General features: G+C 34.0%; 3 protein-coding genes across 3 annotated transcripts; 2 read left to right on the top strand and 1 right to left on the bottom strand.

Annotated features, from left to right (window-relative positions):
* Positions 1-6,427: 6,427 nt before the first annotated feature.
* Positions 6,428-9,884, top strand: LOC124633751 (DNA fragmentation factor subunit alpha). The gene is made up of 2 exons (XM_047169073.1): positions 6,428-7,127; positions 7,400-9,884. The coding sequence occupies exons 1-2, from the start codon at positions 6,649-6,651 to the stop codon at positions 7,512-7,514; spliced, it is 594 nt and encodes a 197-aa protein (XP_047025029.1). The 5' UTR covers positions 6,428-6,648; the 3' UTR covers positions 7,515-9,884.
* LOC124633753 (guanine nucleotide-binding protein subunit gamma-1) lies at positions 9,876-10,616 on the bottom strand. The gene is made up of 2 exons (XM_047169075.1): positions 10,453-10,616; positions 9,876-10,368 (listed from the first exon to the last, which is right to left on the bottom strand). Exon 2 carries the CDS (start codon positions 10,279-10,281, stop codon positions 10,069-10,071), a length of 213 nt encoding a protein of 70 aa, XP_047025031.1. The 5' UTR covers positions 10,282-10,368; positions 10,453-10,616; the 3' UTR covers positions 9,876-10,068.
* Positions 10,617-10,817: 201 nt separating this feature from the next.
* Positions 10,818-12,931, top strand: LOC124633752 (prefoldin subunit 3). The gene is made up of 5 exons (XM_047169074.1): positions 10,818-10,953; positions 11,031-11,133; positions 11,374-11,616; positions 11,820-11,974; positions 12,094-12,931. The coding sequence occupies exons 2-5, from the start codon at positions 11,065-11,067 to the stop codon at positions 12,179-12,181; spliced, it is 555 nt and encodes a 184-aa protein (XP_047025030.1). The 5' UTR covers positions 10,818-10,953; positions 11,031-11,064; the 3' UTR covers positions 12,182-12,931.
* The last annotated feature ends 82 nt before the right edge of the window (positions 12,932-13,013 follow it).

Below are 13,013 nucleotides of genomic sequence, written 5' to 3'. Positions count from 1 at the left end.
AACACGAAGTAGATACAATTTTCCCGAAGCTAGGCTGAAGTTTTCGAAAGCGCAGTATCGGCCAACTTATCGCTCCAGCGCCTCGTAGGTACCTTGTTGACCCACTTTGGCATACTTTAATTATTTCATCAGAACACAAGTAGGAACCACATCATTATGCACATGAATTCGTTCGGTGCCATTTAAATTGTCGTAGTTAATAATGGATTTTAGGTTTCGCTGAAACAGACATATTCTATTATAGGTACCAGGAACCATGTTTTTCCAAGTTTTTTTATTTTCTTCTGAACTGAATAAAAATAAACAACAATACCACAGACCAAGGGTACCTATTGTGAAAGTTCCCTATTTACGAAGATGACTTGTTTCTTTTCGACCCAAATTTTAAAACTCGCTAATCGTTTAGACGCCGACGGCGACAGTGATCGATCAAAGTTACCGTGGCATAGTTGTGAAAGATTCAAAAACAACATCAAGCTAGACGCGATCGCATTATAAGCTGAACCTTGTACTATAATCTATACAAGAAATGCGCATAAGTACAATAATATTACAAAACTGAAGAGTTTGTCTTTTCACTTGCTCGAATGCGCTAATCTCAGGGGCTGCTAGTTTGATTGGAAAAACTCTCAGTGTTATATGATAGCCCACTTAAGAGGGAGGCTATAGGCTGCTTTTTATCCGAATGGAAACAACTTCTAGTTTCCACGGGATTTGAGTAAAGCCGCGGACAGAAACGAGTGAATATTTCTCAGCCGAAACCTATAAGAATACGTTTAACAAAGATTAATGACCACAGATCTGCTTTCATCAACCAATTTCGGAACTTCTTTAATAGCACTATATAACTACATTTGCTAACGATGACAAAGTTATACTGAGAGCTGCTTCTGTTTATATTAATCTCAATTTACTTAATTCAGTTCGTATCGGTTTCCGATGCAATTGCTTTTGTGGTATCCAGGCACAAATTGTGGCACTCATGTGGCAGCCGTAATGTGCCCGTGGGAACCTGAGGTCAGATGTGCGACCTCGACCTGAATACGAAGCTGCAAAGGTCGCGTGAGCTGCAGCTAAAGGCTAGTTGCACACAATACGTACTTGTAGCTTCAACACTACACACCGTGACAAATATGGCAAGTGAGTTTGCTGTACACTTCACTGCTACTACATAATATTTAAAGCCTTCACTGTCAGAGTACAGGCTCCGACTTTGTAGACAATATTTCTAAAAGCGACTATAACTATACAGGAATGAATTTTAAGCAGTGCACAAAAAAAACTGGTGGTCCAGAATCATAAACAGAACATATCTGCATCATCAGTAAAAACTTTTTTTTCATTCTTTTGTCCGCCCTAAAATCAGCAAAATATGGATACCAACTATTCTTACGCGCTTGGAGCAGCGCGCTCGCGTCAGTAAACCGGTTTCGCGTTGCCGCCGTGCCTACTATGACGACTGTGACCGTACAATCGGTTACAAGATAAACATCTTTCGATATCAATAACTTTTCTTTTTTGTACTAAAACACGACAAAATAAAAATATTCGTATCTATAAAACTTATTTAACTATAAGTTGACAAAGTTTGCGCACTGGATAAAATTCATTCCTGTATATTTTCGATTTGTCTTATATACATATTTAGTGCACCTGCCATGAAATTTCTCCTCCACCTAAACGTTGACTGGTAGAGAACGCCTAAGGCGTTAAGTCTGCCTTTGTACATTGTTTTTTTTTGTAAAATGTGTGCAAAAAGTATAATAAATAAATAAATAAATAAATAACTGCTGTTACTGTCTTGGCTTATTTGATAAACAGGATACGGGGCGAAATCGATGAATAAACATCAGCTTAGCCGCGGGCCAAATTTAAATCTTTAAGTAATGGATGTTTAAAAGGATATTTACCAAAGGTACTAGCCACGGTCGTTTAAGGCTTTCGTCCCTAAACAATTCTATCTACTTTCAATTTCAAGTTCACAAAAGTAAGTTCCTTTATTTGCGTATAGAGTTCAAGTCTGCCCATCTGACCTTTATGAAAGACATAACAAATAGGGTCAGCAAATGTTACCCTCTGGCGTCCTCTCCCATTCAGATTTTGCTTTATTGCAAAGTTTTTGACCTACTTGCAAGGACGGCTAACAAAAAAGTGGACATATTGTTATTTTTAAGAGAGGTTTAGGTTATGAAATATTTTATTTAAAGCCATGTTTATAAAATTACCATTCTGTTCCTACACTAGTTAGAGCACGGACTTACCTAATGCATATGAAAAACAGTTATTATCCAGAGTGTTTTCGTCACACAGGTACCTACCTACGTCAAAGTTTTCAGTTTGCAATGACAACACCCGGACATAGCCGCTGTGATGTTCCGTGTTCCGTTGATGCAGGTACCATGTCAACGAGACTTTACATTACACCGCCGAGACAAACCACATCCGTACGAATACATGTACAACGTGCACTGTCATTGAAAATTTTACTCCAGTGAAGTTGATGTATTGTTGGAATTTTAAATTCTTTCACATGGACGTCTATGCAATAGTAGTAGCAGTTTTCATGCAACTCAGCACTCTACAATATTGCTAATACTTATGAATAAAGATGTTAATACCAACATTAAAATGTTGGAGATGGCAAACAAATAAGTAGTTCGTGTAAAAAGTTACAAACTCAAAAATTTTAATCTGAGCTTTAGATCAAAGAGTAGAGAGAGACCCTTCCTGTACAGAGGAAGAGATCGATTGACGAGAATTTTTCGAATGTAAATTTTATGGATCACTCACCTAATTTACGAGTGTAGCTTCACCGGTAGCTTCGCACATAAATTATTATCAACGAAACAGTCCATTTGGTGGATTGAAATTCTAGCGAAAAATAGAAATGAAATAGGTATAGAAAACACATACTCGTAAATTATATGAAATAAGTTTATCATGACTTCAGAGGTTTATTCACCTATTCAGAACAGAAAATGATCACATAATACCATTAACAATAGAATTCTAATCGTTCTATAAAACGAGTCAGTTACCTCGAGGTGGTTGACTTAATTGGGAGTCTATGTGGTTTGTGCCACTCTCTGGTGATTATAAGTAAACCTCTGTCTGTTACATTCATGAATAATGTATTATATGAAAATAATATTTCTATGAGCTTACAGACTGGTCCAAAAATAGCACTAATTCTACTAAAATAGAGCACTTAAATACTCGACTCAATGCTATTTAGACTATTCAAACTCTTACTTCCATTAAGATCTTATCTTATCGAGACAATTTGGCACTTAGGTATTAGTTTTTCAGCATTGTCTTAAAATTCTATAACCGGGATATAATAATAGCTAACTTAGGCAATTTGTTTCACTTTTGTAAAACAATTTTCAGAAAACTTTGGAAGGATATTGTAATGTAAAAGCTTACAATAAGTTTGAGTAGTCACTCGCTGTACGTTCTGCGGTCTCGTGGGCTATGTTTATTTTAGCATTGCAGATGCGTCGTTTGTTGTGAACTAGTACATCCCCGCTCTTTAATAATGCAGATGTTAATACTACCCACTTGTTGCTCACTCTAGTTTCGTTCGGAAATAGCCTACAACAATTTTACTTTCTACTTACCTAATCATACCATCTCTCTAGACAATAGTAGACAAACGATATATCAAACAGATTAAATTGGAGCGTCAGTTTGTATTTTCTGAATGACAGCTTATATAAAATTTTAAAGTACAGTTTGGGCTTCTTTTTAACCGACTTCCCAAAAAGGAGGAGGTTCTCAATTCGTCGGGATCTTTTTTTTTTAATATGTTTCTTCCTAATCAAGAGAGTTGAGGTAGGTACTTAAAGTAATTTAGGAAATTAAAGTAGGTAATTATAACACTATGGTGCCCAATAGAATAATGCCACCAATAATGTACTTAAATAAGAATATAATACGTATGTATAGCAAAGTAGGGAATATTTTCACGTTATTGCGCACGTAAATCATTGTTTGTCGCGTATATATTTATCTAACCTGAGAATACAGCTAGTGATTTTCCAATATTACGCTCTTATTCTGTAGGCACAATCTTAAGTTGGCCTCAGGGTTTTGATGAAATTGGGTGAATCCACCTCTTTCCGATGCTATAAAACGATTTAGCGTTCGAGAGTTTCGGAAAACTCATTTAGTGAGTCAAATAAGCGTAGGAGGTTTTAGGTCTGCTGTCACAGACAGCTTCCTAGAGTAGGATGTTATTGGCAGCAAAAATACATAACTTATATGATGGCATACATTTAATGTTATACAATTTCTTTTTATCTCTATGTAACTTCTAGGTAGGTACTTCACATGAGACCTTTGTGTAACTCCAGTTTTCCGATTTGTGCGGACTGGAGGTAATTTATTTTACTGAGTGTTTAATTTAATCCACGTGTAAGCACTTATTCGATGAAATATAAGTAGTTACTTAGCCATATTTGTATTAAGGTATGTAGGACTTACACACTGCCTACATAAACCAATATAATATACGTTTAACATCTCACGTTTGTTCAGAAATAATACAATTTACGAAACCTACCTAAGTAAGAAGAATATTACATTTCAGGCGACTGTTGATTAGTTGTAGCGAGGGGTAAATAGGAGGTAGGTACTACGTTAGAAGACGCACAGCTAAAGGGAGAACGTATTGTTTGCTTGTGCAGTCTAGACGCTAAGTAAACCTAATAATAACGTACCTAAGTACCTACGAATGTATAGTATCTGTACTACTGTACCTCTGGCAACTCTTTATATCGCTTTGACGCTTATGAATGATGCAAATAACTAGTACCTATTCTTTTTAGGTAACATCTACTTACCTTATACCTAAAATTTTAGCTGTTATATTTAGGTAAGCACTATAATTCTCTATGTAATTTCCAACACGTAGGAAAATGATGCATTTGTACCACTAAACTAAAACTGAGCGAAAGTTATTCATGTGAAAAGCCAGTAGAACTACGACATAACTACCTAAATTCCTACTTAAACATGGCCGTTTGATGAACTGAAAGCCGCCTAGAATCATAGACCTGCACAAAAGGACTAAACTATTGTTTTAACGTTGCAAATTGCATTCTAGTACAGAGTAATAAGGGGGTGAGTCGGTAGGGGAGACTATATTGATCCTCGCTCGTCGCGCCGCGCTGTGACCGAACGTGACCCCACGACCGCCCTTGTATACCTGGCCCGTAGCCCTCGAAGCTGATCGCGAATTGACATTTCATTATTATTTTTGATAGGTGAGCGCGGGTTAAATGCAGCTAACATCTCCACCACCTTGTTCTTTATAAAACGTGGTCCTAAAAAGTACAGGTTGGGCTAGGTTTGAACAATCGCAGTCGTCTCGAACTTAGCTACTGATCTAATTCTAATCCAAAGTTATTACAAAAACCGGTGATTTTTTAAAGACCATGGTGTATAATAAGGTGGCAAGAGTTACTTATTTACAGGAAAGTGTGCCTTTTTCTATTTTGACGTAGGCATAGGTATATTTTCAATTTGAATAAGGACTCCTAAGGACCCATCAACTAACTTACAACTGCTTGCTTGCACCTGTAATTATACCTTAATGCTGTTAATTGTTAAAAACTACTTACCCACGTAAGTTAGTTAAATAAATAAACACACAAGAAACTTTGCCCATTAAGCACCGACTATTAATTTGCTCCCACATTTTAAGATGATAATTAGATCCCCAGGTCCACGTTTTACTTTTATTATTATAAAATTGGGTCCAGTCCAGTTACCGGGCATATTTTAAATCTACCTATTCACTAATAGGAAATAACACTCCGTGTGGTAAAAAAATAAGCCTACTAAACCAATATTCACCAGAAGTGTTGATTAAATGCGCAGCAAACAAGTTAAGTCACAATTCTTAGATGTACTTACAAACGTAAGGCTTTTGAGAGGAAACTAGTTAAAAATGAGGATAGTATTTAACAGGTATACCTACATAAATACATATAGGTACCTACTACTTTGTAATTAGGTAGGTAGGTAATTACTAGGTACCTATAGCAACTATGAAAGACGTGCCTTGAGAACCTCGCAAACTCGCAAATATATGCGGTCCACTTCAAGAGCAATCCAATTGCCCCTTTGCTCGTCGACATAATTGGATATATAGAAAACCTAGTGAGTAAAAATCTTGCAAAGTTAATTCCTGCAAAAGCAGTTGATATATATCTGGGCACCTAACTATATTTTAAAGTTAGGTAGGTTCATACCATGATGAGCGGCGCCGCGCCGCCGTGAGCGGTAGAGCAAAACGGGAGTCATATTCAGGAGCTTGTAGGAGACGGTCGCTGATACAAAAACACTGACTGGTGCTCATGCAGACTTCTCACGAAACTTAAAAGAATTATTGTAATCATTTCATGATAAAAAATAATAATTCTAAAAATACAATAAAACTTGGAGTAAATATATTTCTACTCTGGCAATATTTATAAACGTCAAATCGACCACTTTTGTGAACCACAAAAAGCCAGTCAAAAAAACTCGCGTAATTTGGAGAATCTGTCTCAGTGCCTGATAACTGAAGAACAAAAAAATATATTTTAGTGGGAATTAAGCTATTGTTCTAAATTTATTCAACTTAAATAGTATACTAAAATAATGGAGCATGATATTAACAAGCCGTACAAAATATGTGATGTAAATCGGGACAAAAAGAAAGGTATAGTAGCTTCATCCCTAGAAGATCTCCTTGCGAAAGTGCCAGAAAAATTAGGGATGCCATCGGAGAATTTAACAGTGGTCTTGGAGTCCGACGGCACAGAAGTGGACGACGAAGAATACTTTTCTACTTTGGACCCTGATACTTCTCTTATGATCTTACATGGTCTTGAAAAATGGGCTCCGAATATGCCAAAGTGCCAAGTTTCCCTTGATCAAACTGACGATATAGCATTAGGAGACAAAGGGCAAGTTGCAAACTTAGTGGGCCGCCTGCAACATAACTTGTGCCACATCTCACTGCTTGGAGGTCAAGATCTGGAACTGCTATCGGATATGGACCCGGACAGTCTAGCAGACATTGTCACAGACAGAGACAATAGAATCATTTTGGAGCACATCAAAGAAGCATCTGGAAGGTAATTACAATTCTGAAAATTATTTGCTTTATTTTAGACATCAATTAAATGTTTTTGTTGATGTTTCAAGTATGACTTCAGTTTAAAATGTTAATACTACAATAACTTTATATATGGATTACTAGTAGCAGCACAGCTTTTGAGAAATGGTTTATTTAACAAAAGAATGCATTGGATGATAATAAAAATCCCTCTCATAATTATTACAAATCCTTTCACAATTGTTTTTTTTACATATAGTCTTAAATATTTTTACCATTTTCTGTTTTCAGAATATTGCTAGAGAAGCGCCAGGCCCAAGATGCCATGGAGTTATTGAAGCTATACCATCAAAGTGTGGCCAATGGGAACGAAGATATGTCACCACCAAAGCAAGAGAGAGTTTAAAAAGTGTGTGAATTGCAATGGTAACCCACCACATTTTTATTTGTCATAACTTGATTCAGGGTCTTTTCATTTTCCTTCTAATAACTTGTAATTTTCAATATTCTCTTTTATTTAAAAGGTATTTTTAGTTTGTTGGTTTTACTTGAATAATTTTTTAAAAGGATAAGTATATTGATCCAGTTTTTATAATCTTTTCACCTGAATCAAGTTATGAGTAACATAATGTAACCCTCAATTTATTTTTAAGGGATGGTTCACCTCAAAAGTTTACAAAAACAACTACACAAGCTTGTGTGCAAAATTCTTTGAAGATCTGGTTATTTTTACTCTATAAAAGTATAACGCACTTAGCATAATAAAGAGTATTCATGATACCAAATATTGAGGCCTTTTTATAAACATTATTTACTTAGTTATTTAAATTTTATTTCTAAGAAATAAATGTACCTATGTACTAGTTTAGCCAAAAATTAAGAAATGCACTGTAACATGTATACTCGTTACTTTTATTATTTAAAGTAGTATCGTGTGTCATTATTATATATTGCAATGTCCTCCATTATTATGACTAGTATTGAGTAATGTGTAAGCTGGTACATGGTAAAATATGGTAGACATTAGTGATAAAACAACGCTAATCTTATGAATATGAGCTGAAATTGAAAGATAACAGTGTTAATAAGCATTGTAAGTAAATATTAAAATGTTTATGTATATAATTAGTCTAAAATGTAATGTAGTTAGTTACATAACAGTCAACTATTAGAATTATCTATTTATATATTTGTGTGATTAATTTATTATTTCGACTGATGAATGTAAGGCATTTTCTAATTGAGTATTGCCATAGAAAATAATATCAGTCTTAGTACTAAGTTGTTTAGATAAAACCTTTACACATATTTTAATAACAAATCTGACAATAGGTATGCTAGTGCTAAGCATTTATGATCTTCTATTCCTTATTTTTATATTATATTTTTTTCATATTTTGTAAACTTTTGAGAGACGAATTGCCACAAGGTTGATAATCAACATCAATTTAAAAGACTGATAGTTGGTAAATTTATGTTTTTATATAGTTTTACCCCTAGTATAAGATTTATTCATTTAATTCCAAATTTGCTCAAACATTTTACAGGATACTAAATAAGTTACCCTTTGTTTAATTCCACTGCCATACATTATAAAGAAATATTGGCTAATTTTGTTTAAATATATTTAGTGGGGTATAGCTGTTGGTACTGTTGAAGTGATAAAACAATGACATTAGTTACTCATATGGAATTGTAACCATTTTGTTAGACTATAATATCAAATGGATAAATTCCAGAAGTTTCTTACGGAACCTTGTTGTAAATGTTTGTATGAACTTGGGAAACATAAGAAGTGTGAATTCTAGGCATTATTAATTCGGTAAATGGTGTTTGTACGATATGAACTACTTATTTATAATTTCTAATGATTCAGTCCTTATATCCTGAAGCCTTGATAAATATTATTTCAATGAAAATTCCTTTTCACAGAACTATGAGACATTTATTTTCACTAACTGGATTGCTGTGCTAGATGTTATATACGTAATATTGTATTATAAAGTAGTGCACCCGATAAACTTATGATAGCTGGCAAAAAGTAGGAACTATCCTCTAATATTGCACACTTTATCCATTATATTGCATATAAAAATACAAGCCTGACATTACTGATGATTTTAATTGTATCAGACAAAAGTACTGACTGAATCTTAGGCAAATATAACCAAATAACTTTGTAGCTGGATCAGATACTTTACATAAATACTTAAAGCTCAAACAGTGATTGAGAACTTTCTGCCTGGTTATTTAAATAATTCATAAATTAATACTATGCCAGAAAATTCATAAGCTGCACATAATTAAACCAACATGTATGGTAATACTAATTAATGTTAGAATAAATCCATAAAATATTACATTTATAGTCATAGTAAAAATAATGCATTCCAATGTTAACACCAAATAAATCTTGTCTTCATTTGATATACAGGTTTTTATGTACCTATAGTTATGTATTATGCAAGTAGTGTAAATTCAATCTAAACTGATTTTGATGTACTGATTGATGTCTCTTGTGGTAACAAAAATGTACAATTGAAATTGTTAAATAATAGCTAGCAGTCTCCATTATTCTACATGGAAGACTTCACAATACAAAATCTTAGTAGCAGCTTATCACTTTAATATGTATAATTATATGTTAACAGTACTACACATTGGAAATTAATTTAATGTTTTTGTGGAATTGGTAGATGTCAACAATAATAAATAGGTAATAGAGGAATTGGAATTCAGTTTTATTGTGCACAAATAAAACATATTGGAAATTAAACAGTTATATTTATTTACCTTTTGACAGTACAAGTTAAATAATAAGTAACCAATTTGCATACAAAACCAAACATATTATTATTAATACAGCCCTACAGAAGATAAATACATAGGAATATGAAGTGTTACACTTAACAGTAAAGTTTGACCATTATAATAAATTCCTTTATAAGTAAAAGATCATTTTAAAGTACAGTGCAGGAACTTTTCTCACGGAAAGGGTTAACTTTTTGACTGGAAAAGCCAACAAGGAGGCAATCCTCTTGTTCGTGCTCATTAATGTATTTGACGATGTCAGATACCACGACAGAGACGGGAATGCGCTTTATTGCAGCTTCTCGTCTCAATTGTTCTGTTACAGCCCGCTGCTGTTGCAACGTTGATACCATCATATCCATAACGGCGGTGTCTGATAGGCCTATGTTGAACGGAAAATTAAAACTTTGAAATGCAAAACAGGGCGTAGCCTCCACGGAAGGTTTGGTCTGAAATCAAATTGATAGAGTTAATATTTACAAAATACATGTACCACGAGTGAATTTAGCACTAGTCTTAAACCTGCTACCCACAGCGAGTTGTAAGAAGGCGAGATATTCGTTTAGATGCGGAAAATTCCTTGCAAATTACGCAGATTCAGTAAAGTTAAACAATACTTTGATCAATCAATCGTAGTAATGTCAATTGTCAAATAGGTATGTGTCAAATGTCCTTACCACAAACAATAGACGTAGTGCACAGATAAAAACCAAATAGTGATAGAATACTCTCAAACTACGACATCAAAAAGGTTGTTTTTATGAAAAATCGTATCGTTGGGAGCGTTTTCAGCACAGATTTAGCGTCCATATACAAATCATTACACAGGGCGAAGTAGGCGGAGTAAACTTAGCTTCAGTATTCTTGGTCTACACTCCATCGATTAATGGTTTGGTTTTGGTCATAGTTTTGGTTTATTCAATTTCATTCGCTCACATGCGTTCGTACTTCGTTTCATTCGTTCATTGAATTGAAGTGCGACTGCCGGAGTGCAGTGCCTTATGCGAAAAAAACAAGGGATTTTAAGTATTATTGTAAGTTTTGACGATGCAGTAACTGATTCGGAAAACTTTCACTGTACTAAAAATATTTGTCTCATTCATATTTTCAGAATCCGATTAAAATTCTGTAAGAAAAAGTTAAAAATGGAAGGTGATAAATCAGACACTTCAAACCCAAAATCATTTTCGGGCATACCAGAGGCAGTGTTTGTGGTAAGATACTTTACTATTCATAAGTAAAATTTGTTTATAAGTGAAATGCTCCTCATTGTTACAGATTCTGTGATTTTTGTGATTATAGTAACCTCACTGATGTCTCATCAGAAATATCTTTAATTGCTTTGCGATCATGATTTTTTATGTGGGAGATTTTATACCCATTACCCAGACAATCATTTATCTGTATTTTAACTCTCATTACTTAGTCTGATCTCAATTTTCTACTTCTAATAGGATAATGTTGATGAATTTATGAGCAAGCCTGAAAACTCTGGCGGAGTAGACAAAGTTTTGCGAAGCCTTGATGAACAACACGCTAAATATAAACACATGGAGTTATCTCTAGCAACAAAGCGGAGGCGTCTTAGGCAACAGATACCAGATTTAGCGAGGTCACTAGAAATGATTGAAAAGCTGAAGATTCAGAAAGAGGAAATGGAAACAGAGTTTCTTCTCAGTGATCAAGTGTTTGTGAAGGTAATTTCAGTATTATCATAAATGTAAATAAATAATTATAATATTTCAGTATATAATTGGATTGTTTGTCGTTTACAAGCTAATTTTAACTATGTATGTGCAATCCTCTTTGACAATTTAGTACATATTTAATTTAAATCATTTTAATTCTTAAAATAATGTATGAAAAATAAATAAATCAATTAATGTAATTTAATTTTCAGGCAAACATACCTCCAACTGAAAAAGTTTATTTGTGGCTTGGAGCAAATGTTATGTTAGAATATACATTAGAGGATGCTGAAAGCTTACTCTCATCGAATATGGCTACTGCTAAGAAGAATCTAGACTGTGTTGAACATGATTTAGATTTCTTAAGGTAAGGTTCGACCACTCAGGATAATTCTCAAAGATCTGTCCATATGTAATCCATTGACCACACACATCCATTAAGTACAGTACATAGAAGATGGTTTAAATGTATTTTTTTAATTGCAGAGACCAATGGACAACTACTGAAGTAAACATGGCAAGAGTTTACAATTGGGATGTTAAAAGGCGCCAGGCTGCCAAGGCATCTAGTTAATGATTTTCTACAATACACAGCATTAAGTACTCACAAATTAATACTATACTATTGCAATATAAATACTATTTTGTAGTTTTCTACTGAAAAGGAGAGCTGGCCAGTACTATTTTATGATAATAAGCGGTTTCAAATTTCTAATCGCTTCTGGCTGGCCTCCAACTCTTCTTGAAATTTATTATTTACTTACGAGTCAGTCTGAATAATTATAAATTTATACATTTTGTTGCCTGAAAGCATACCCAAGTAGGGTAATTCACTGTAACTACCTACTATTCAATGAGTTGCTCTGCTGGATGCTCAATAAATTTTCTCTGTGCCTATAAATTTCTAAATCCACTGATGAGAAGTGTGTGTAGTAGTAGTACCTATATGGCAATTATGCATTATCCATCGTAATAGTCCTAAACAGAGCTCAGTCACCAAAGCACCACTGTCAAATATTGCTAGCTCTGCCTTATAAGCATGCCCTCATATTTTCGTCTCCTTGACTAAGCTGTATGTAGATTTTTACGTATTGTATAATTTAAAGTAACTATTAGTGTCTTATTTCGATGATAGTGCTTATTTTTAAAAGTTTGGTTAGTTATATTAGTTTCCTGAATATATCTTGTATTAACACTACTTATGCTGAAATAATAAACTTCACAGGTAACTTATTTATTAATGTTAAGTTAAAATTACAGTGCCCATGCATGTAAATAAGACCTGAAATGCATTATCAAATTAATAAAATACTGCTTATAAAAAGTTTTTTATTGGACCCCTCTAATTTGATCACATTCAACTCTATTATCATTATCCCATAGCACTCAGATTTTAAAATCATTTT

This window comes from Helicoverpa zea, chromosome 10, assembly GCF_022581195.2.
Source record: "Helicoverpa zea isolate HzStark_Cry1AcR chromosome 10, ilHelZeax1.1, whole genome shotgun sequence".
NCBI lineage: Eukaryota > Metazoa > Arthropoda > Insecta > Lepidoptera > Noctuidae > Helicoverpa > Helicoverpa zea.
This window is presented reverse-complemented; position numbering and strand designations above follow the sequence as displayed.

Coding starts and splice junctions, on each gene's coding strand:
- LOC124633751 (XM_047169073.1), top strand. CDS start 6,649: ATGGAGCATGATATTAACAAGCCGTACAAAATATGTGATGTAAATCGG. Junction 7,128..7,399: donor ATCAAAGAAGCATCTGGAAG/GTAATTACAATT, acceptor TTCTGTTTTCAG/AATATTGCTAGAGAAGCGCC.
- LOC124633753 (XM_047169075.1), bottom strand. CDS start 10,281: ATGGATATGATGGTATCAACGTTGCAACAGCAGCGGGCTGTAACAGAA.
- LOC124633752 (XM_047169074.1), top strand. CDS start 11,065: ATGGAAGGTGATAAATCAGACACTTCAAACCCAAAATCATTTTCGGGC. Junction 11,134..11,373: donor TACCAGAGGCAGTGTTTGTG/GTAAGATACTTT, acceptor TACTTCTAATAG/GATAATGTTGATGAATTTAT. Junction 11,975..12,093: donor CATGATTTAGATTTCTTAAG/GTAAGGTTCGAC, acceptor TTTTAATTGCAG/AGACCAATGGACAACTACTG.